The 24,486-nt window shown below is 36.8% G+C and overlaps 3 protein-coding genes across 4 annotated transcripts; all 3 read left to right on the forward strand.

Annotated features, from left to right (window-relative positions):
• Positions 1-4,163: 4,163 nt before the first annotated feature.
• Positions 4,164-7,615, forward strand: LOC101290789 (isocitrate dehydrogenase [NAD] catalytic subunit 5, mitochondrial-like). Of its 2 annotated transcripts, XM_004304394.1 has the most exons (8): positions 4,194-4,254; positions 4,306-4,397; positions 5,071-5,391; positions 5,469-5,630; positions 5,723-5,797; positions 6,096-6,205; positions 6,312-6,384; positions 7,063-7,615. In XM_004304394.1, the coding sequence occupies exons 1-8, from the start codon at positions 4,194-4,196 to the stop codon at positions 7,252-7,254; spliced, it is 1,086 nt and encodes a 361-aa protein (XP_004304442.1). In that variant the 3' UTR covers positions 7,255-7,615. The 2 variants fall into 2 exon arrangements, with proteins under 2 accessions (XP_004304441.1, XP_004304442.1); XM_004304393.1 differs by having other exon boundaries at positions 4,164-4,397.
• Positions 7,616-8,275: 660 nt separating this feature from the next.
• Positions 8,276-11,241, forward strand: LOC101291263 (adenosine kinase 2-like). The gene is made up of 12 exons (XM_004304395.1): positions 8,276-8,429; positions 8,547-8,600; positions 9,027-9,073; positions 9,160-9,191; positions 9,302-9,403; positions 9,577-9,644; positions 9,777-9,853; positions 9,953-10,050; positions 10,145-10,215; positions 10,301-10,367; positions 10,450-10,630; positions 10,759-11,241. Exons 1-12 carry the CDS (start codon positions 8,347-8,349, stop codon positions 10,899-10,901), a joined length of 1,023 nt encoding a protein of 340 aa, XP_004304443.1. The 5' UTR covers positions 8,276-8,346; the 3' UTR covers positions 10,902-11,241.
• Positions 11,242-12,055: 814 nt separating this feature from the next.
• Positions 12,056-14,546, forward strand: LOC101291550 (adenosine kinase 2-like). Its single transcript, XM_004304396.1, has 12 exons — positions 12,056-12,145; positions 12,342-12,395; positions 12,583-12,629; positions 12,758-12,789; positions 12,904-13,005; positions 13,174-13,241; positions 13,400-13,476; positions 13,586-13,683; positions 13,786-13,856; positions 13,931-13,997; positions 14,092-14,275; positions 14,404-14,546. The coding sequence occupies exons 1-12, from the start codon at positions 12,063-12,065 to the stop codon at positions 14,544-14,546; spliced, it is 1,026 nt and encodes a 341-aa protein (XP_004304444.1). The 5' UTR covers positions 12,056-12,062.
• The last annotated feature ends 9,940 nt before the right edge of the window (positions 14,547-24,486 follow it).

Consider the following 24,486-nt stretch of genomic DNA (forward strand, 5'->3'; position numbering starts at 1 on the left):
TTGGTTGGTCATAGATGACCACCAAAATTGATGGTTAGCAAATTTGTTCCCTGCCCTTTCCTCTCTAGGTGGGTTTTCTCTCTAGAGACAACCACCTTGAGAATCGGTGGCAGCTCCCCGCCATGGACGCTGCCCAGAGTACATCGATGTTCCCTCTTTTTTATACTGTCATCTCTACCACGTCGCTTGCCTACATTAATTGTGTCCTTTCCTTTTGCTTTTCCTTTCGGTTTCCCTTGTTGAGTTTCCACCACCTCCTCCACCATCTTTTTCCAATTTGATATCTTTGTCTGCCATGGCAGAGGGGATTTTGCGGAATGAAATTTGCTGTGCCCAAAAACCCAGTACCAAATCTGTGTCATCTACTAAATTTTGACACATGTCTCCGACTTAAACAGACATTAACCCTATTAACCACAATGTTATCTTCTAATAAAAAAAAAAAAAAAAATTTTAAGAAGAGTACATCAAGTATGAACCACTGAGAATTAAGATGAATTAACTTTACAAAACATAATAATAGTACATGTAGTTTAAAACCCAACTCCACATATATACATACAGTCAGTTTGACTGTTAGTCTGCTTGATTCCGTCAATTTTATGAGGACAAATCCGTCTCTTAAGTGATACTGAAGAAACACAAAAAAAAAAAAAAAACAGAAAATGCAGACTTGGCCAATCTCACTACTACTTTTTTCCACTACCTTCATATTGTACGTCAATCATTTTCTTCGAATACCGATCAAATAAGAACCCATCACATATATAGATCCAATCTTTGTCTTTGTCTTCCAAACAGATACAAAATGATTAGAATTTTGCATCAATAATGAATATAAGTGGTAGGGTTTTCTGGTGTTGAGATTTTTGATGAAGGTTCTAACATTTTGGTTTGAAGAGTGAGAAGTTGATGATTCAAACCCAAAAGCTTGGACTATCAATACGACGAGTGAGGGGAGACTGGACACCCACAAAACTAATCTGGGTACCCTTCTCTTCATCTTCAAGCACATACATGATACATCCCTCATCCGCGATTGCAACCCAAGTCTACTTCTGATTGCTCTTTCCGGCCACTCCTCTACGGTTGCATTCGGACTATCTTGATCTCAGATCCGAAATCATACCAAAAGCTATAAATATCAGAACTCTATCACAAATCAAACTTTCTTGAACTCAAATCCAAAATTAAACCCGACCCTTCCAAAATCTCCACCAAGAATCTGCTCACAAGGACCTTACTGGGAGGGAGAGAGAAACTGAGTTATGGGTCTTTGGAGGAGAAGAGATGGGTTATGGGTTCTCTAAAGTAGAGAGAAATTGGATTGTGGTCATCAATGGAGAGGAAGGAGGAGTTCTGGGTGTCAGAGAAGGAAAAGGAGAAGGAGAGAGAATGTGAGAGGGAGAGATGGAATGACCGTTGCCCTTTGAAAAATGAACAATGGCATAAGGGTTAATGATGTTAGTAACGGTAGGTACTAAAAGTGTGTAGGATTTTCAACCTTATGCACCATTGTGATGTTTCATGAAGTATATTCACCTTAATTCTCAGCGACTCATACTTCCTGTTTTTAAAATTTTTCCAAAAAAAAATTAAGGAGTACGAGACATGCTGAACTAATTTTCTAGTAGAACAAGTGTTGGCTGTTCCTCATAATTTTAGGAGATTTGTCAATTTAAATGTCATCTAGAGGAGATGTACCATTTTTTAGGAGATTCGTCAGTTTGAACAAGTGTTGGTTGTTCCCAACAATTCCATTCATAACTCGTTAAAATCACGATGCTTTAAACCATAAACAAAATGCCCAGTAGCTCACTACAACAATCAAACACAACAAGTTCAATCCTAATTGTAATTACTCAATGAAAACTGAAACTAGACCCTCCGCTTTTGTAGTGCTTCCTCCTCTTCGTCGTAATACCTTTTCAATTCCTCTCATCGCAATCATATCTCTTCTTTGTAAGGCCAAAAGATCAGACAACGAACATAAATTGGGAAATTAGTATGGGTTTACGAACATGAACAAAAATTGAAACCACGACAGTTATAGTCGTTGGAGTGGTGAAGAAAAATTCTGGGTTATTGTTTCAGATCGAGAGTTGCAGAGAGAGAAGAAAGAAGAAGGATAAGGATAAACATGGAAGAGAAAGAGGAAGAGTCAAACTTAATTCCAATTTTTTTTTTATTTGAAGATAAACGTTATGGTTAACAGGGTTAATGTCTGTTTAAGTCGAAAACAAATGTCAAAATTTAGTAGGTGGCACAGGTTTGATACTGAGTTTTTGGGCACAACAGATTTCCTTCTGGATCTAATTTTTGCTACCCACGAAGTTTACTGCATCATATTGGAGGCTTCACTTGGAATTACCTTCCTGTTGCAGATTTAATTAGTAGGAAGCCATTCTAATAAGGGCTTTTATAATGAGGACTAGTTTGATGACTTTTTGGTGTATGGTTTAAATAACTATTTTTCGATCACATTTTGACATCTTATTCGTTCAATTTTTAGCTCTATATGAGTATATCACTTATACAAATTTTCAGCCAAATTGATAATCGTTAAGATAATAAACTAGATCAAATTAATAGACGAATCAAATCTGTCAAACATGAACTGTTCAAGTTCATAATTGGTAAATCAAATTTATAAATGTCTAAACGATTCTCAAATAATCTACTCATAAATACATATAAACTGAACGGTCAATATGTGGATATAAGATGGAAAAACGGAATAAGCCGAAAAGTCCTCAACTAGTCCTCATTATAGAGGTCTTCATTAGAAGGTCTCCCTTGCATCAGATCGGAGGCTTCACTTGGAGTTACCTTCCTGTTGTAGATTTAATTAGTAAAATGAGTAAACTTTGATACGATGTATGTTTATATTTTGTTCGTTTTCTTTAAACTTAAACGTTCAAGCTCAATGTATAACAAATTGAAATGAACAACAAAGATGAATAGATCGAGCTTGAACACTAAAAATATCAGTCTAGTGAATTAATCTGTAGTTTGTATATATATTATTATGAAACAACTTAGTAACTCCCTTTGAATCGATCATGTTTGTAGCGATCTTAAATGATAAAAACCTGAGTCAGGTAGGAATATAGTGGATGTGATACTGATTACTGAACACTAGTTATGGGTACCGAACCAAATTAACAAGTCCTCAAACCCAATAGGCCCCTAAAAGAATGGGCCGGATTTTGCTAGTGGTCTCACAAGTCATATGTCTCTTCTATTTATGCATAATTGTGCTTCACAGTTCTGAGATTGCCCAGTATTACTGGTTTGGAACTATGGATGTTCGAGCAAGCTTAGACTGTAGGATTTTGAAAGCTAGTCCTATTGACCTATTGGACACATCTCTAAGCATTTTGGTTAGATCAAGCTCTGGACCTCATTTGAAAATAAACAATGGGAAAACACTTGATGCATGCCACAATCCATGTAGGATTTTGAAACAAGTCACAAAAACAATCGGAACAAACCATAACATTTATGACACATTTACTTACATGAAATGAGAATGGTGAGTGTATGAGATTTTGCGCGTGTACTAACATATGTAGGTATGGGAATGATTCCAATGTATGAGATTCTTGCTAATATGAAGTTTGGTCATGGTTATTGGAGTGAAAACAAGTTTTCCATCCCTTTCAACTCTGGTGTCATTTGACCATTTATTGTCTCAAAACTCTTGATGTCTGATATCTGTTTTTTTAAGTTTCACTTGGTACATAGATGCAAACTAATGGTTGTATAAAAGTGAAGAGCCAACGTACTTGTCATTCACCCTAGTTTTCTTCATTACATGTTTCCAAATCAAAAGTTCGAACTAGACATCCAAACTTAATTTTCAATAGAATCAACACAATTTCCTAAAGCTATATAGACCCAAAACTAATTTGAGCTAAGAGATCATATTAAAATGCCTCATCAAAAATAAATTAACATTAAAACTCCAATAAACGTCGGCGAGACTCGTACCTCCGGTACAGGTCTCACACCTGTTAACGGATCGTTAACCTAGCAGAAAGGTGGGATAAATATTGACGTCATTAATATTTATAGATAATCCCAAAAAATTGTGGTAAAAGAATCCCACTAGCTGTCTCTGTTCATTTTATAAACCGAAAGGTCGGGGACTTATTCTCTTCGATCGCCCAAACAAACCAAAGCAGAGAGTCATGGCTTCCCAGCTATTGAGGCGCGTAATCGGAAGCCGCTCCACCACCCACTTTCTCTCCGGCGCCGCGAATCCTTTCCCGTCCTTACTCTCCTCCTCCTCGTCTCCCGCAGCTAGGGTTTTCTCTTCTACCTCCACTCCGATCACCGCCACCCTCTTCCCCGGCGACGGCATCGGCCCCGAGATCGCCGAGTCCGTCAAACAGGTCCGCCGTCGATCCTTCTTCACTTTCTTCTCTCCAATTTCCATTTAAGCTTCGTTTATTCTGCATTGGAGTTGTGTATGTCTGTTTATGCATATGTGTATATAGTTAGTTATGTACACTCGCACTCAATGAACTTGAATTCTAGGGTTCCGAAATTTAGATTCTTTATTAGATATTAATTTCTTATTATGATAATTATTTTTGACTGATCGGTATTTTTGTTTAGTGTGTTATTGTTTTTGTTCACAATTTGCTGATTTGATTCCTTGTGAAACTGTGCAAGTTGCTGTTTGTTTCTCTGAAAATTTATTTTCAATGAGAAGTTTATTAAATCGTGACGGTGCAGTTTAGCATTTTGAATAAACTAGATGTTAAAGTTGAAAGTACATGCTTCTTAATGCAATGTCGTAATTGAAATCGCGAATGGATGTCTGATGTTAGATGTTGTTATTCCTTGGAATATGGATTACTTTGTTGTGGTGTATAGTGCTGATGGAGTTTGCAATTGTGTTGATCAGATGTTGTTATACCTTGGAATATGATTACTTTGTTGTGATTTAAATTGCTGATGGAATTTTGCAATTGTGTTGATCAGATGTTGTTATACCTTGGAATATGATTACTTTGTTGTGATTTAAAGTGCTGATGGAATTTTGCAATTGTGCTGATGCAGATATTCAGAGAAGCTGAAGTCCCGATTCAATGGGAAGAACATTATGTTGGGGAGCAAATAGATCCCAGGACGCAGAGTTTTCTGACATGGGAAAGTTTGGAATCAGTACGGAGGAACAAGGTAGGCTTGAAAGGGCCAATGGCCACACCGATTGGGAAAGGTCATCGTTCTTTGAACCTTACACTAAGGAAAGAACTTAACTTGTATGCAAATGTCAGACCTTGTTACAGCCTTCCGGGCTACAAGACTCGTTATGATGATGTTGATCTTGTCACTATCCGTGAGAATACGGAGGGGGAATACAGTGGACTTGAACATCAAGTAAGTTGTTAAAGAATAAGCAGATGAATGTTAATATTCTTTTCAATTTGTTGATTAAATTCTTTGTTTTATGATAGGTGGTGAGAGGTGTTGTTGAGAGCCTCAAGATCATTACCCGTCAAGCTAGTTTGAGGGTGGCCGAGTATGCTTTTCATTATGCCCAGGCCCATGGTAGAAAAAGAGTGTCTGCAATTCACAAAGCAAATATAATGCAGAAAACCGATGGCCTTTTTCTCAAGGTTTACCAATTGTTAATCTATATGAAAACTAATTTTCTTGATTGTTTTCCCAAGTATCCACATATTAAATCTGGTTTGATCTTTGCTTTCAGTGTTGCCGTGAGGTTGCAGAGAAGTACCCTGATATAGTATATGAGGAAGTTGTCATTGATAATTGCTGTATGATGGTATGAATATTTTATTTATATATTTATTTTTATGTCCTGTGGAATATAAATTGAACTGCTTTTGTGAAAGTGAAGTTGAGAAAATTATAATGGAAACACTATACAAAAAAAGAAGAAAAGAAGTCAGGTGGGGATAAATAGATTCAATAAAAGCTACAGAATTATGAATTAAGGACTGATCATGTCAGGTCCTGCACCTTGTTAGCAATTTTACTTATTCATATATTGTGGGATACTTTTTTTTTTTTGGTTTAAATAAAACTAAAGCTGCTCAATCTAAATGCTTTATCTTCTGCAGCTTGTGAAAAATCCAGCACTTTTCGACGTGTTAGTGATGCCTAACCTATATGGTGATATTATTAGTGACCTTTGCGCTGGGTTGATAGGGGGTCTGGGCTTAACACCAAGGTATTTACATTCGATTTACACAGACACACACATAATGTGTGAGTATATGGATTTTTGTTTTCTTCTAATATGTGGATTGTCTTACATTTTTGCCTTGTGCATGCAGCTGCAATATTGGTGAGGGAGGTATTGCCCTGGCTGAAGCTGTACATGGATCAGCACCTGATATCGCTGGAAAGGTGAATATTCTTGGACCTTGTGAAGTTCAGTTTGTACCTATATACTCACAAAAGATCTCTATTTAGCATGGTCACCTATCCCATTGTTAGTTATAATGTAATATCTGGTAAAGTTTGGTGTAGCTTTTGCTCAGAAGGTTTAACAAATGTTTATTAAATTGTTACCGTCCAATTGATATGGCTTCCCTGTTTTAGAATCTGCAGATTATTAAGGTCATTCTGGTGAACCAGAAAGAAGCAGCCTAGAACCCTAAATTAAAAGTCAACATGGTTAATGAATGGGAGAACTTTTGTTTTTTTGAGATTGTTGTTGAATGTCTCTGTCCTTAGCCAGCTTTTGATGCTTGAAAAATTTGTGTACCTGACAAGGTTCTGATAGGCTGTGATCTTTTTGGGTCCTCTTGTGGTGTTTGACACTTCTACCTCGTTGGTGGGTTGGAAGTGAGCTCTGAAATTTGGTTCTCATGGTACTGTTTTTTGATGTTAAGCTATATTGTGGTGCTGTAGCTACCGACTAGATAATGAAAGCCTTATCAGACTTGGTATCATTTGAGTATATATTAGTATGATTTGTTCCTTTTGATATTGCTTTTTGGCCACCACTCCTTTGTTTATGAAATAGCTTTTGTATATTATGTTTTCTCCCAAGTTAATTTTCCTGTGGTTGAATGTTTACAGAATTTGGCAAATCCGACTGCTCTGCTTTTGAGTGCTGTCACCATGCTTCGCCATTTGGAGCTCCATGATAAAGCTGATAGGATTCAGGATGCGATCCTGAAGACAATTGCAGAGGGCAAGTACCGTACAGCTGACCTTGGTGGCAAATCTACAACTACTGACTTCACACAAGCAATTATCGGTCATCTTTGAAAGGATACTGCTAGGATTTCGGTTTTTGCATTGTAGTTAACCTATTATTTGTTGTGACTCCTTGTGGAGCCACGCTTCAAAATTTTCTCATACTGCTGTTGTTTCTGATGGGGAATAAGTTCACATCAAATTGGTGACTATAAAGTGATTCTTCTAGCCATGGACATATCGGTTGTTTTTTTGAGGGACAAAAAAGTTGACACCGTTACCGTGAATATACTCATAACTTTCCTGTGCAATGTATTTGACAATAAGCAAATGATATTTTGTTCATTGGAGTCATTCTGCCATGGTTTTCCTGTGGTATTGTGCGATTTTTGTGCCAAATGTTTCATGGAATAAAGGCATCAGTGTGTTCAAGTTGTATGGACAATACTGCAGTCCCAATAATATTTGACCGAGGGTAACCTGAGAATACAAATTTTTTTATATCCTTTTTTTCGATGTGAATTTTTCTATCCTTGATCCTCCTGCTTGTAGTATTATGAACTTAACCCTCGGTGCTTTTGAAGTTTTCAGTCATTTGACCCTATTACCAATGAAATGTATGAGCATCAGATTGTGAGTTCTTTCGGTTTAATGGTATCAATATATTCTTGGTGGCCAAGAAAGAGAAATGTTCGAAATCATGTGATTTGGATCCATTTTTTGTTATTGCTGTTGTTGAAAAGACAAATTTAATTCAATCTCATGATAAATCGACAAATTTTATAATATTAATCATTTTAAAAAATCAATCGATTACAGCATGTCTATCGAGAATAGGTTTTATCAATATTCAGTGTTCAGTAACCTATGGTTCTGTTGTCGGTGGAAAATTTTGAGGTTTTAAATCATATTTTCGAAGAAAAACATCAGCATTGAGAAATGAAAAAACCAAAACCTACAAATGAGGAAAAAAAAGAAAAAAGGTATGTAGTTGCTTTTGAAAATTCCAAGTGCCCCCAGTGGGTTTGGTGAAATAGCGAGAGAGCCACTACGTCACACTACCTATAAAAGCACACACCCATTTCGCTTGAGCAGATCTGATCTGAATCTCGCTATTGTCTTCTTCCCGTAAACCCCTATCTCTCTCTCAGCTCACCTCTCCCAATGGCCTCCGAAGGAATTCTGCTCGGAATGGGCAACCCCCTCCTCGACATCTCCGCCGTCGTCGACCATGACTTTTTGAATAAGTAACACTCAAACTCAGATCTACACAGCCTTTCGTTGTCTGATTTAGCTTTCTAGTGTGTTAATCTGTGATTTGTGGCCTAATCGTGTTTGGTTTTTTTGTGTGAAAAAAAAAACAGATATGATCTCCAGCTCAACAATGCGATTCTGGCTGAGGACAAGCACCTCCCCATGTAAGCAACTTTGAACTTTGCTCTGTGTATGTAATGTGTATCTTGTGGCATTGATATGAATCTTGTTGGAAATTGTGTTGCTTTTTTTGAGTGGTTCATTGTGTCTTTTCTTGATTTGCCGATTTCGATGAGAAAGATCATCAAATCGAGCTTTGATTTCATTTCATTGACATGACTGGTTGGAATTTTAATGTGCACTGTTGCTAGTTTTGTGTATGAATATGAAAATGAACTATGCTTTTAAGAGTAAAGTTAGCTTGTATGCCAGCGGAGTTCAGCTTAAATTGAAAACACAGAGTCTCTTTCACTTAATATGCCATTCTTTTAGAGGCTTTAATACGCCATTTTTTGTATATAATTTTGGTTGTCTGATCACAAAGCATTTTCTTTCAAATCTTAACCGACAAAAATGGATGTATATCTCAGGTATGACGAACTTGCATCAAACCCTAACGTGGAGTACATTGCTGGAGGTAAAAGCATGGATTACACTTGGTTTTGGGTTTCAATGTTGTTATTGTAGATATTCTAAGTTACTCTTTACTTTTCATTGTTGCAGGTGCTACTCAAAACTCCATTCGAGTTGCCCAGGTACTTAAGGAACTGTTTTTTTTTGGTGACGCTTGAGTAATCTAATCATTTATATCCTTGTTTAATTGTAATGATTTTCTTTGAACTAAAGTTATCTTACTTTTCTGCAGTGGATGCTTCAAGTACCTGGTGCAACAAGTTATATGGGCAGCATAGGAAAGGATAAGTATGGTGAGGAGATGAAGAAGAACTCAAAACTTGCTGGTGTTAACGTGAGTATCTTCTTTTTCTATAATCCTTATATAATGTGTGATTATGTACACAAACAAAGACACAAACTTTTGGAACTCTTGTGGTTTTATAACTTGCAACAGTAATCTTAGTTTTCCTCCAGATTTGCTCCAACTTATATCTTTCCTCACTACCATTTCCTTTTCTAAAACAGGTTCACTATTATGAGGATGAGTCTGCACCAACAGGTACCTGCGGTGTTTGTGTAGTGGGTGGTGAAAGGTGAGCTTCTGTTCAAGTTTGTTCAAAATATTTCATAATATGCTTGTAGTTGTAATAGATCACAACCTTAAAAGATAATCTCAGAATTTTCAGCTTGCCGAACTGATAAATGTTGTGGGTATGCAAATGTAGGTCACTTATTGCCAATTTGGCAGCTGCTAACTGCTACAAAGTTGAGCATTTGAAAAGACCAGAGAACTGGGCATTGGGTGGGTACCCTTTCAGATACTTGCTTCAGGCTTTTAATTTCATTTCTCTAGTAATGCATATTTATGAACTGAGCTTCTTTGTCAATCCTGTTTGAGCAGTTGAGAAGGCCAAGTACTTCTATATTGCTGGTTTTTTCTTGACTGTATCGCCAGAATCCATTCAGCTTGTTGCTGAACATGCAGCCGCAAACAACAAGGTACTTAGAATGTCATACCTTAAAAATTCCATCTTATTTACTGCTTTCGATAACCTGTGCAATAAATAGTCTTGACTATTGCATTTATCTGCAGGTCTTCAGCATGAACCTTTCTGCCCCATTTATCTGTGAGTTTTTCAAGGATGTCCAGGAGAAAGCTTTGCCGTAAGCATTTTGTTTTTCTCTTGTTCCTTCGGGAATTAATCAAGTATATGAATTTGCTGATGGACATGCCTTTTTATGAATTTAGGTATATGGATTATGTTTTTGGAAATGAGACAGAAGCAAGAACCTTCTCAAAAGTTCACGGCTGGGAGGTAATGGTCTTATTACTAATTGAGCATTACCAGATTGATGGCTTGCATTCATATTGTTGACCTACCTTCATTGAATTACCAGACCGATGATGTTGAGCAAATAGCTCTTAAGATCTCCGAGTGGCCGAAAATAGGTGGACGCAAGAGGATCACTGTTATTACTCAGGGGGCAGATCCTGTGGTTGTAGCTGAGGATGGGAAAGTGAAGAAGTTCCCAGTCATCCTGTTGCCAAAAGAAAAGCTTGTTGATACCAATGGAGCAGGTATGCTCTTGAATATATCTGTAGTCATAGTGATTATGTAGCTGCTATTCGAATTTATTAAAACAGCAAACACTTCCAAAATGCTACATAAACAAATTGTTAATTCATTTATGTTATTCTGGGTATAGGGGATGCTTTTGTTGGAGGTTTTCTATCTCAGCTAGTTCAAGAGAAACCCATTGAAGATTGCGTGAAGGCTGGTTGTTATGCTGCAAATGTGATCATCCAGAGGTCTGGCTGCACCTACCCAGAGAAGCCTGACTTTAACTGAGCCATGATTCCTTTTGTTCTCTACTTCCTATCTATGCTTCATTTGAAATTTTGATTGTTGAGACTTGAGAAGTCTACTGCTATTTTCCTGTCTCTGTATTTGCTTATCAAGTATCGGTCGTTTAGTGGATGCATGCATTAATAGCCCACTAAACCCCAGTTATTGGTTATTATGGGATTTTTTGATCCCTCCATTGAAGATGGGATAGGACTACACGTATTGTATTCTACTGGTAGAAAAATTCAGTTTTCCTTGATATCTGGTGAGAAGAAGCATCGAACAGTTTCTCTCTGATTCAATTCTTTCCAATCATTATATATCTGGTCATATGACGCATTTCAAATTTCTTATAGAATTGTTACTCTTTCTTCAGTTTCTTGTGTAAAACCATATACAGAAACCCAAGACATTCAAAACAGAACCCAAATTATTCCCTGCATAAAAATGTTTTTGTCAGATAACGCTCCATAGAAGAACATTTGCAGTCCAAACCTTTTTGTTTTTTTTTGTATCAGAACATGAAATTCATTAAGCCACAAATGGGCAAAGAAAAATAGAAGCAACAGAAGAGAATAACAAGCACTGGAAACAACCAAACAAGGCCAACAGAACTAAGCAAAACACCATAAATAACACAAAAAAACACAGCATGAAGATCATTTGCAGTCCAACTTGAACAGTCATACAATTCGTCAAGCCCCTTACGAGAATGATCCTCTCTTTATCCTAATCAAATTTGACTGCAAACTAAGATTTTCTCGTTTCGAGTAGATAAACATGCCCTAAATGTAAGTGGGTGAGGCGGTGAGTCCTACTTATTCATTTATAATGCAAATTTAGTACGAGCAGTAGTGTAGGTATGAGTATGACTGTACCAGTGACCTCGACTGCAATATGATCTAGGGAAGCAATCGTCGGTGATCGAAAATACTTTGCATAATTTTACTGCAGAAAGAAACAGTTGAATGGTTCACTGGAGCCACGTTCTCTACCTACCTATATATATATTTTCGTATAAAGACACAGACATGCTGCTTCAGCAGATCTTTATTCTGAATCTTGCTACTGTCTCATTGTCTTAAACTTACCACTCATCTCTCTCTCTCTCTCTCTCTCTCTCTCTCTCTCTCTATCTAGTCGCTCCTCAGCTTCTGTAAATCAATGGCCTCCGAAGGAATCCTGTTGGGGATGGGTAACCCCCTCCTTGACATCTCTGCCGTTGTCGACGAAGACTTCTTGAAAAAGTAAGTTTTATGTTTTCCCAACACTAATATATGGAGCTAGCTTATTCTTATCCCCACAAACTAAATGATGTATTGCGCTTAGAGGATTTGGTTTTCTGGTTTAGCTGTACAGGATCGAATGTATAGTTTGTACTCGGAAATTTGGTGTCATGGGAATGACTTGAGGGCTAAGGTAGTGTTTGTTTTTGTGCAACAGATATGATCTCCAACTCAACAATGCAATTCTTGCAGAGGACAAGCACTTACCCATGTAAGGAATTTAGTTTTATGTACGGTCTAAAGTTTCTCAACTCTGGGGTGCTTTCAAAATAGTTTCTAAAAGCTACCCCAAAGTAATTAAATTACCACTGTGAGACACTTGTGTGATTGCTAAGCAGCAGCGTCTTTTGTTTTAATATGCTTTTTACTGGGTAAAATTTAACATGTATATATCTCAGATATGAGGAACTTTGTTCCAACCCTAACGTGGAGTACACTGCTGGAGGTAAGCATGGATTACACTGTTTTGGTTTTCAATATTGTTACTGAGCATATCTCAATTTGTTTTAGATATGGATTGCTTGAGTTACTAAATATGATGAGTAAAAAGAATGAAACTTTTGATTGTGGCAGGTGCTACTAACAAATCCATTCGAGTTGCCCAGGTACTTCATTAACTGCTTCTTATGATACTCAAGTTATTAATCCGATTATTTCATATCATTCTTTAATAGCTGTGATGTGATCACCGTAAAGTGATTTCTCTTTACTTTCTGCAGTGGATGCTTCAAGAACCCGGTGCAACAAGTTATATGGGTAGCATAGGGAAGGATAAGTATGGGGATGAGATGAAGAAAAACTCAAAACTTGCTGGTGTTAATGTAAGTCTCTTATTCTTTATAATGTGCAGTTATGTACACGAACAATGACACCAACTTTTGGAACTCATATCCTCTAATCAATTGCAGCAAGTAATCTTAGTTTTCCTCCAAATTTGCACCTTCAACACATATATATTCCCCTTGCTTCTGGTTCCTTTTAAAAAACAGGTTCACTTTTACGAGGATGAGTCTGCACCAACAGGAACTTGTGCTGTTTGTATCGTGGGTGATGGGAGGTGAGCTTAAGTTCATGCTAACTTGTTTAACGTTTTTCAGATTATGCCTGCCAATTTGCCAATTTGGTAGTTGTACTTGTACTGCAAGTGTTCATATAAGTATAAACCCATAAGAAGTTTCAGATTATACCTGCCAATTTGTTAGTGTGTGTATGTAGGTCACTTGTTGCCAATTTGTCTGCTGCTAACTGCTACAAATTTGAGCATTTGAAAAGACCAGAAAATTGGGCATTGGGTGGGTACCCTTTCAAGTTTCAATCTTGTGTTTTCAATTTCAATTTCTAGTAATGCACTTACTTCTCTGAAGTGATTTATTCGTGATTGAATCCTGTTTGTCCCTGCAGTTGAGAAGGCCAAGTACTTGTACATTGCTGGTTTTTTCCTAACTGTATCGCCAGAATCCATACAGCTTGTTGCTGAACATGCAGCCAGTAATAACAAGGTTTTGGAAATGACATAATCTCATCAAATTTTTTGTTTCAATCAGTTCCTGTTTTCAATAGCATTTGCTAGAAATAGTCTTGACACTTCCAATTAATTGCAGATTTTCGGGATGAACCTTTCTGCTACGTTTATCTGCGAGTTTTTCAAGGATGTTCAGGAGAAAGCTTTGCAGTAAGCGTTTTTCCTTCCTCTCCGGCATAACAATCAAGTAATATGGACGAGCTGATGCATGTTTTGGAATGCAGGTATGTGGACTATGTTTTTGGAAATGAGACAGAAGCAAGAACATTCTCACAAGTTCATGGCTGGGAGGTAAATGGTTGCTCTAGTACTAGATAGATCTTACCAATTAATGTAGAATCACTCATATTTTAACCTATGTTGATCGATTAGTTTGATTCATCAGATTGATGATGTTGAAGAAATAGCTCTAAAGATCTCCCAGTGGCCGAAAGCATCAGGAGCCCACAAGAGGATTACTGTCATTACTCAGGGAGCAGATCCTGTAGTCGTCGCTGAGGAAGGGAAAGTGAAGAAGTTCCCAGTGGTATTGTTGCCCAAAGAAAAGATTGTTGATACTATTGGAGCAGGTATCTCTTATATGTAGTGATAGGGAAATATCTGCTATCTTAGAGTTAGTTAATCCAGCAAACACTAACAAATGGAAGTACAAGATATAAATTGTTTGTTAACTTCTTGATATTATTTTTGGGTCTAGGGGATGCGTTTGTTGGTGGCTTTCTATCGCAGTTAGTTCAAGAGAAACCTACTGAAGAGTGCGTGAGAGCCGGTTGTTATGCTGCAAGTGTGATCATCCAGAGGTCTGGCTGCACCTACCCAGAGAAGCCTGATTTTCACTGAACCATGATTCCTTCTGTTCTTTAGTTCCTACCTATGCTTTATGTTGAAGTTTTGATTGTTGAGAACTCTACTGATAAAGTAGTCTAGGGTTCACATCTAAAACCAATTGGCCATGGATAGAGAGACCCAAACCCTTACAGGCAATGTCTCATATTCCCGATGTGGGATTGATATCTCAACACGCCCCCGCATATGTGGCGAATTTTCAAGCCCAACACGTGGACAACATTTTGGGTGACGTGGAGTGCGTGTGGCCTTTAGGCTTCACACGTAGATGTGGGTAACCCACTCTGATATCATGATAAAGTAGTCTGGGGTTCACATTCAAAACCAACTGGCCATGGATAGAGAGGCCCAAACCCTTATTAATCCACAGACAATGTCTCATATTCCTGATGTGGGATTGATATCTCAACATCTACTGCTATTTTTCTCTTTTATCAACCAAATGTAGTGGTACATTTTGGTATACAACCAAATGTAGTCTGGCCAGAAATAGCAGTGAGCAGTCTCTGCTTTTCTTTGTTAGTTGCATGCTCTTGATTATGCAACCCTGTAAAATCTGATTTGATCATTCCAATCAGTCATATGTAGTTGGATCTTTCATTCCAGATTCAAAATAGAATTGACAGTTTTTTGTTCAAAATTCTAAAAGAAGTGCAAGCTAGGTCTGTTTGTTCAATATACAAAAATGAACTGCCAAAATGTGAAATGCAGCTTGTAGCATTTGGCAGTTGATGTGTTTCTCTGTTTGATGCTTCTGCATTCACCCTATAATGAGAAGAGATTTTTAAACTTGGGATCTCTACTAATATTTATGTAAGTATTACTTGGGATGTAAGAACCCGGGTTGTGTCAATCAGGTAGTCTTTGTTATCTTCGGAAATAAACACTTCTGGTATTTATTTATTGAATTAATTTCAGTTTACACTCCTGAGGTTTGGGGTTGACATCATTTCACCCCCCATACTTTTAATTTTAAAAATTTACCCCCTAAAATTTTCAATTTTCATAAATCAAGCCTAATTGTTAAAATTCCGTCCAATTTGGAGGTTAAATGTTAACATGAAATTTTAGAAAAAAATGTAACATCTCCAGCAGTGTAACTAAAACTATTGTTAAATTTAGCAATAATTATGAGATTTAACAATTGTTATAAGAATTTGGCTCCAACAGTTATTGCTAAGTGTAAATTAAATAATATTAACAAATTATAAACTGACACGTGGAGAAAAAAAGAGGGAAAATATAAGTATTTCTTTAGCAATTTATGGCTCAATTGACAAATTTATCAATTTTGTTTAGCAATTATTAAATTTAGCAACCATTTAGGTATACTGTTGGAGCTCCTATTCATTCGAAAAGTTGACGAATTTCAAAAAAAAATTTGATTTAGCAATACTGATGGAGATGCTCAAAAGGCGATTTATGTTGTTATATGACTATTTTAGCGCTTTTAGTGAGTTATGAAGTTAAAATTAACGTCTAAATTATATGAAATTTCAGCAATTGGGCATGATTTATGAAAATTTAAAACTTTGGAGAGTAAATTTTCAAAATTAAAAGTATGGGGGGTGAAACGATGTCAACCCCAAACCTCAGGAAAGTAAACTGAAATTAATCTTTATTTATTTATCATATTACCATATCATATAGCTGGGTCATTTATCTATTTTTATATTATAATGATCCTCTTGAGAATATATCGTATATCACATCATAAGATCGGATCGAATTGCTACTTGCTAGAATGGGTGGACTGGAAATTGTATTCTTGTTGTGTTATTGCACTTGGGTTTGTTGCTTAAGTATATTTAATCACAAATAACTTCAGTATAAATGTATAGGAAGTTCTTCTAATGAGGACCTTTAAGTTGATGACTTGTTGAAGACTTTTCGGCTTATCCCACTTTTCGATCTTATATCTACATCTTGACCGTTTAGTTTATAAGTATTTATGAGTAGATCATTTCTCTAAATTTTCAACTATATTGAAAATTGTTAAGGCTGTTGTAAAGTAAAGACAAGAAGAAGAGAAGACACAAAGAGAATAGCTGGGAGGAGGTAGAAGTCTACTCATTCATTCTCATTAGCCTCTTTATATAGAGGTAGGGTTTACATCAGAGTACATAACTAATGAGTAATTACGTGGACAACCACATAAATTACAATATTTATAACACTCCCCCTTCGATGTCAACCAATGAATGATAAAATTAAACGCGCATAATGTTGTCTCGTTAAAAACCTTGTCAGGTAAGAAAAACCTAGTGGGAGAAAAATAACCCTGGTCGAAGGAGAAAAAGAGTACAACGCGCATATGCCTTAGGTAACATACTTCTGGATGCTCCCCTTGATGAGAATCTCCCCTTGAACGTTGCAAGTTTCATGCGCCGTAAATAACGGTTTGATTTGTCTATCACTAAAGTGAGACCATGCGTGCTTTGCATATAGGGGCTCATCATGAAATTTCAAACCTGCAAAGTTAAAGTAATAACAACAGCTAGAGCTAGACGATTATAAATAAGTCTTACCTCATTAAGTCGTATGACCTAATTCATACACTAAATAATAGCTAATCAACAAAAGCTAATTGACATTAAAACATTGAAATATCATCATGGTGTATTCAGCCATACACATCAATATCTCTGTGTATGATACGTCTCATATAAACTCTACAAGAGCTCTGAGTAATTCATAACTTCCCAAGAGTTAGAATATGTAGCAACATAATGATCATAATTCGAATTCGATTGTGTAGTTCGATTATAATACTCATTGAGGCAATTTCGATCACGTTAGCTATAACGGAATTAGTATATATGAGTTAACTTTACACTATTTGATTTCATGAATTAGTTTCAAGTTCTCTCAAGTATTCATCGATCGAATTACATTAGAATCATTCATGTACTTGAATCCTTTCAGGATTTGACCAGCAATACGCTGGTAATGACACTTCACTTATGGGAATTTGGTTTATCAATGTGTCTTCAAAGGCCCTCGTAATATACGATGACAACATGCCATAAGTCTCTCGTCAATGTAACAGTTACATGTAACACTGTACTTATAGAAAAGTATCATTCGTATAAGGGCGCGCATATTCATAATCCCATGTCTATTTGTAGACATTAAATCATAGTGATTTACTTTCGCTATGGTAAATGCCCTTTTGTATCTATAGGGTTAAAGGTCAAAGTATCTCATCACGTTTCAAATATTTAGTTTCATTTGAATTGCCTCTTTCCAATTTGGCTAATAATATGCTTTGTCGACATGCATAATGAAACGTGACATATCATCGATTAATACAGTCCTTAATGGTTTTTGGTAGCTACCATTTGTAATTTGTCATAGATGATCATCATTCATAGATCCCGCACATTCTTATATGCATGCATTTTTTATATTGGGTACCCATGCCACTTTTGGGGCAAATATTGTCACTTCTAGGACAAATATTATTTAGCGAATGTAGATCTTTTACTTGTAATATCATGTAGACCATTAGAGGACCTGTATAATTTTCCATTTTCTAGAGCTTAAAACTTTAGACCTAGTGAATAAATTCCACTCAAATTCACGCCGTTATTCAAATGACAATAGTCTTATTCTCCTCCTAACGGCGGGAAGACTGTCATATTATGACCATCAGCAAATATGCGTTTAAAGCTCTATCACTTTCTTTCGAGTGTGATGTTCATTGGCTGGTGGCGAACCTAAACCAAGTATGAGGTCAAAAACATCATATTCATTAGTATTAACCAAGATATCATTCTCTAATATGCGTACATACAACCTTTGTATGTGTAGCAGTATTAGGGACTCTGACATTGATTAGTTTATATTCTCTTCAAGAGAACCATGTCACTTAGGTACATATGCATCCCACAGATCAAATGTGTTAATATGGTTTGTCCCTAGGACTTTAACCCAAGCAGATGCCTTAGCGTTTAGCATATAATTTTATCAAGGTCTTTTATCAACTCATTTGCTGAGATATTTCTCAAAACCAAAATAAGACGGTGGATAGACAACTCACACCAATTTGCATCATTTTTCAAGAACAATCTTTCTCCCCTCATGACAAGAGGAGTGTTTCATTGAGGTGACAACTTGAAAATATGTGGCATATAGACTAGTGGTCATCAAAACTTGTAACTCATTCAAGACAACAGTCTAGGTAAATTATGACTTAGCTAGTCATGCCTGATTTCAATGAACTTCTGGTTCATGATATTATATGTCTCGAGTTATTGTAGAAATTTAACACTGTATGTGCTCTTCTGGAGCCATCAATGATGCGTGCAACCAAACGTTTAGGTTTGAAATTTACTATTAGAACTTCGGGTTCTACTGTCTGGTCCAAAAATATTACACTCGAAATTCATATGATCGAGATGTAGGGCTATTGGCCCGAATGAATAATAATAAAATTTAAATGAACGTATTGTAATGAAAATGCATAACAAAATGAGAAAATTGTAATGAACATAAATAAATAAACTTCGCATTGGAAACTTCTGGTTTCATAGATGAATAAAATATGCATAACTCTTAGTCTGATTAACTTCACCAAATATGATAATCTTGATGTATCGATCTCCATAGCATAATATCATATAAGGTGGGGAACTTCAGGCCCTCATATGATTCATAATATGTGGTTTCAATCATTGTATAACTATGAGGAACTTCTGGCCTTGTTAGTCGCATAAGTTTTTAGAGACTTCATGTCACAATTTTGATTATCGTTCTCATGAGGAACTTCAGGCCCTCCATTTCGATCAAGAGACTCCATGTCTCAATCTGTGAACACAAAACTCATCAACAAATGTATACACCATCAAATTATCAAATAGCTAGGTCAAAAAGTGTCACACCCTGGTTCTTAAGTTATTTTACGGTTATTTACTTTGGTATTATTTTGGTCTTTTACCGTTTTAAGTAACCGTTTACTATTTAAGACTCCAAAAGTTGACTTTTTCTTCTGTTTGGAATTTGGGAAAACTTCCTTCATGAAAGTCGTAGAGGACGTTAAACGGAGTTCGTGGACATGCGGCACGCTTAAAACGGAGTTCGTATGAAGAAGTTATGGCCTAAAAACGAAAGTTACTATATTGGTAAAAGGAGGTAAATTCTAGTAGGCTTTATTTTGTGGGTGTTTTAAGTTTGGACCGGGTGAAGAGGGGGTCAAAGCCCAACTCTCACTCTCTCTCTCTTCCTCCCTTCTCTCCCGAGCTCTCTCTCCCGCCGGAGACTTCAGCTCCGCCTACCGCCGCCGTCTGGCCACTGAAGACCGCCAGACCACCTCTGTTCGGACCCCTGCTGTCTCCTCTCTCTTCCTGGGCCAGTGACCAGCCGTGTAACGCCGCTGTTCGAGAGAAAACCTGCCGGAGACGCCGGACTGCCCTTCGCCGGAGTTCTCTCCTCCGGTCACCATAGGTCGGGATTTTTGGCTCATCTTCTAGCCCTCATCAAGGTGAGTAATCCCTCAAAAGGATTTGGTCTAATTCGATCTTGTTAATGAGAAATGTATAATGGAAGTTTTAGGGATTTATAGATTTTTAGTTCGATTACCCTAGTTAAGATTAGAATTGGATTAAGTGTTAGTTATGAAAGTTGTTGTACTTAATGAGAGGATTATTTTGTTAAAATTTGGGAGGCAATGGGCATCGCCGGAGTATGGCTGCCGGCCGCCGCTGCCGGCGAAGCATGCGGTGGCGCCGCCACTTGGAGGTTGATTTTCAGGTTTTTAGGTTTGTTTTAATGAGAGGAGTCTAATGAAGTATAGTTTGGAATTTTTGGAGGAGTTTTGTTAAGGTTTGAGATTTTAAAAGATTAAGGTTTTTGCCGGTTATTAGAATGAAAATCCGGCCGTTGGATTTCCTCGATATTTATTATAGAATGTTAGAATTGATGAATTAAAGTTGTGGTGGAGTTGGTGTGAATCCGGTGAGTTGAACCCTATTAAGAGTAGTGGGTTCAACGGAAGAGAGTTAGATGTTTTTACTCACGTAATTATTTTCCGGAATTGAAGTTAGTCCTAAGCATGGTTGTTGTGCCAGGATTCGAGGAGACCCCACTTGAGTGGTGATTCAGAATTCGTCAGGCTTAGGCCTAAATCTGTGAGTGGACATTTTGGTTTTTAATTAATATGTATGCAAGATTTTATAATTTAGTATTTTATTTTCCGAGCATATATTATAACTTCGGTATATGAAATGATCTTGAAAATTATTTGAGATTGATGCATGGATTAAATGTTGGTCATAATTTATGGATTTGAGCTCGGATTAATAATTTGGGATTTGAGTTTGGATATTCTTTACGATTTCCGGATTTGAGATTTCGTACAGAATTGCATATTGTTTGGTTTTTGAAAGATGGTAATTATATAAGTAAATTATTTCTTTGAGCATTTTAACGTGTGGGACAAGTCGTTGATTTAATTAAGTTCTTTGCTCTTTAAATTCTTTGAGTACAGTTGAGAATCGTACTTATGTTTTTAGTTATGAGTTTCGGGGAAACTCACATGGATTTATGTTTCTTTATTTATGTCATACTTGTTGGATCGTTATTATTCATGCTAGCATGTTGTTCTGCCTTTCGAGGCGATGTAGCTTCCACGTTTTAAGTGGGGTTACTCAAGCCTTTTCCGTCTTCGGGTGATGTGATGTAGTCGACGACATCACGCAAGCCCTACACCCTATCTGTTATCATAACATGAAGGTGTAGGGAGTATGGGAGTACTTTGCCTGGGAGGCAACCGAGTCTGGGAGGCTCACTTGTATGGCTATATCTGTTTATTGTTTATTGTTGTTGACATGATTAACGGGGCTAGTCCATCTTTTTGATATTCCTTTTTACAAAGGTCTTTTCAAATCCTTATTGTTGTTTTGTCTAGCGGGGCTAGTCCATTATTTTGGTATTTTCTTCAATGAATGTTATTATTTATCTTTGTCAATATTTTGACTAGCGGGACTAGTCCGTTTCCTTAATTGGAATTTTCTTTATGAAAGTTTTATCAACACTTGCATGCAACAGATTTCTTGATTATTGGAAAATGGGAAAGTAATTAAGTTTAGTTAGTTATGTTGCGATCAGTTACTTGATTATTTTTCGTCCACTCACTCTAACGTTTTTAAATTTCTTTCCCCTGGGCCCTTTGGTTTTAAATGCCTAGTTTGCAGGCTAAATTATTTGAGGTCGAGCGTACATGGAGTCGAGGCATAGTCAGAGGTTGCTTCCGCTTATTCTTTAGTCATTGTTTTTCGTTTAACTTTAGGTCTACTCTGATAATCAGTTAGTGAATTAATGTAAGTTATTGTTGGTTGTGAGATTAGTTTAGTTGAGTAATTGTTATATTGGGAAATGTGTTGAACTTGTGGAGCAGGAAGGCTCCAGGTGTTGAGGATGGATGTTTGTTTATAGAAGTGTTAAGTTGGATTTTTTTTCAGGTAAGGGTTGTCCATTTTCTAGGTAGATTATCCCGAATTTTCGGTAAATTTTCCTTGGAGGTGGACCCAGCAAGAATTACCTCGGATTTCGGGTTTTAGGGTCCTGTCAAAAAGATATATACCTGAATGGCTGAATTCAATCATCTAATTGGTAATAAGAAGGCTTTGTGTTTCATTCGCATAAGGCACATACCAATGCTATCAACCATACCCAAATAAACAAATATTGTGCATCGATATCACTGAATACCAAATTGATCATATTGACGAAAACATACAATTCAAAATTTGATAATAAGCAAAAGAAACAGATGCACCTTCATGCAAACTAATTACTATTAGTTGGGATCTAGCATTCTAGCATCAAGAACCAAAAGTAGTAAATAATCAGTAACATGTACACCCAAAATTGAATGTCAAACAACACCAGATGTCGTACACTAATCAAGTGTTATATATATGCTGTATATTTCCATATACAAACAAGCATCAATCTAATGTTCATTCGTGTCATTTAAAATATAGGTCATGTAATCAGTTTGACATGTATGATGTATGTAAACATAAGAGAGTTATAGGACTCATGCATGTACATAGGCAACAGGGTGTTTGTGCGGTCAAAAGTATGAACATAACAAGAACATATCAATTTGCACAACTTCGTCGAAGGACGATACGGCAGCCATAAAAGGCACAGGTACAAAAGACACAGGCCACCGCTTCGTTTCAGAATGCGAGAGGGCTTGGACAACTTTAGTCCACAACTTACAAATCCCAAAACTCTGGTCAAACTTGGGCGATCTCATTCATCTCCAAATACACTCCGGAGTCTCTTGAATGAGAGATCAATTACGGGGTCTATGTGCTTCGTTCAAACTCGAACGCATATATACAACCCCACCCTATTCAAATTAAGCTTCATGCTGATCATCTCCAGACGCACAAGTCCAGTCGGCATCGAGCCGGAACAAGTTTAGTACTCAACTCAGAACCCTTGGCTCAATGAGAAAAGTTAACGAGTACGTAACAAATAAAAATATGTACACAGATTATAGCAATAGAACATTCAACACAAAAGCGAAAAATTAAGAGGAAACTCATAGATCAAGAACATCGGTCAAATGCAACAAGTTGCATCGTATGATTTAGATCATCATTGAGTTTTTAAACAAAACACTGATATTCTAGGGTTTGGTCGTTATCAACTCAAAAGGTAGAGTCGTGCTGATGACGTGTTGTAAAGTAGAGAAAAGGTAGAGAAGACACAAAGCGAATAGTTGAGAGAAGGTAGAAGTCTACTCATTCATTCTCATTAGCCTCTTTATATAGAGGTAGAGTTTACATCAGAGTACATAACTAATGAGTAATTACGTGGACAACCACATAAATTATAATATTTATAACAAAGGCATTCATAAGTGTAATTTATCAATTATGAACTTAAACGGTTCATATTTGACAGATTTGGTTTGTCCATTAATTTGATCTAGTTTGTTATTTTAATGAACATCAATTTGGCTGAAAATTTGTAGAAATAATCTACTCATATAAATCTAAAAACTGAATGGATGAGATGTCAAAATGTGATAAAAAAATGGGTTTTTTAAACCATAAACTGAAAAGTCTTCAACTAGTCCTGAACTTAAGAATCCTCACTAGAAAAGCTCTCTAAATGTATAATCATCGGCCCCGCTTTTATAATCTATACTCATCTCGATTACATCAAATTGAACAATATATCTCACCAGTAATCATGTAAGTTAGACTTGGGTTTTGATTCTTTAAGGCTATACGGAGTAAACAAGAGTCCATCTTTATTCTCCAGCATTTTGAATCTGTTAAACTATTACTACTTTTTTCTTGTTTTGAAAGACGGTGTCTAGCTCTTAAGTTTTGATTAATAAAACTATAGAATATAAGAAAAAAATTGAGAGAGAGGGTATTTACTCTAATATGCACTACTTAGCAAATGATGCTCAATTGCCTACATTATATGCTCTGTCAAAGTGGTGAGAAAACGTAAAAAAAAGTCTACTATTGTTCTAGGATATTCTCTATGTGTGCCTTGGCCTTATGCCAATAGGATATGTAGTTAGACTAGATCTATGTATTCATATCCTTACCATATTGGTATTGTGTAATTCCCTATATAAAGGGCTCCTATCAATGAATAAGATGATTCTCTTGCTATCTCTTTGTCTCTACACTTTATTCTTCATCACGTTATCATGCACTTTGTTCTAACCCTAGAGCCAATAGCCCACCATTTTTTCCAAACCCTAAAACCAAAACCCTAAAATCGGGCAGCCTTGTTTTTCCCGATTTTCGACCAAAATTCCGACTGCCCTCCGCCGGAATTTTATATCCCCAGAAAGCTCTTTCCGTCACGGATCCAACGCCGCCGGCCTCACCCTGAGAACCGGCCGGAAAGTCTCCGAACCGGCCGCCGGAAAATTCCAGACCGCCGCCGCTAC

The sequence above is a fragment of the Fragaria vesca genome, linkage group LG6, assembly GCF_000184155.1.
Source record: "Fragaria vesca subsp. vesca linkage group LG6, FraVesHawaii_1.0, whole genome shotgun sequence".
In the NCBI taxonomy this organism is placed as follows: domain Eukaryota; kingdom Viridiplantae; phylum Streptophyta; class Magnoliopsida; order Rosales; family Rosaceae; genus Fragaria; species Fragaria vesca.

What these genes read in the sequence shown, in the direction of transcription:
- LOC101291263 (XM_004304395.1), top strand. Translation starts at nt 8,347, where the DNA reads ATGGCCTCCGAAGGAATTCTGCTCGGAATGGGCAACCCCCTCCTCGAC. An exon ending in GACCATGACTTTTTGAATAA is followed by an intron (nt 8,430 to 8,546) that starts GTAACACTCAAA and finishes AAAAAAAAACAG; the next exon opens with ATATGATCTCCAGCTCAACA. An exon ending in ACTCCATTCGAGTTGCCCAG is followed by an intron (nt 9,192 to 9,301) that starts GTACTTAAGGAA and finishes ACTTTTCTGCAG; the next exon opens with TGGATGCTTCAAGTACCTGG.
- LOC101290789 (XM_004304393.1), top strand. Translation starts at nt 4,194, where the DNA reads ATGGCTTCCCAGCTATTGAGGCGCGTAATCGGAAGCCGCTCCACCACC. An exon ending in TCGCCGAGTCCGTCAAACAG is followed by an intron (nt 4,398 to 5,070) that starts GTCCGCCGTCGA and finishes GTGCTGATGCAG; the next exon opens with ATATTCAGAGAAGCTGAAGT. An exon ending in TTGATAATTGCTGTATGATG is followed by an intron (nt 5,798 to 6,095) that starts GTATGAATATTT and finishes TATCTTCTGCAG; the next exon opens with CTTGTGAAAAATCCAGCACT.
- LOC101291550 (XM_004304396.1), top strand. Translation starts at nt 12,063, where the DNA reads ATGGCCTCCGAAGGAATCCTGTTGGGGATGGGTAACCCCCTCCTTGAC. An exon ending in GACGAAGACTTCTTGAAAAA is followed by an intron (nt 12,146 to 12,341) that starts GTAAGTTTTATG and finishes TTTGTGCAACAG; the next exon opens with ATATGATCTCCAACTCAACA. An exon ending in CAAAACTTGCTGGTGTTAAT is followed by an intron (nt 13,006 to 13,173) that starts GTAAGTCTCTTA and finishes TTTAAAAAACAG; the next exon opens with GTTCACTTTTACGAGGATGA.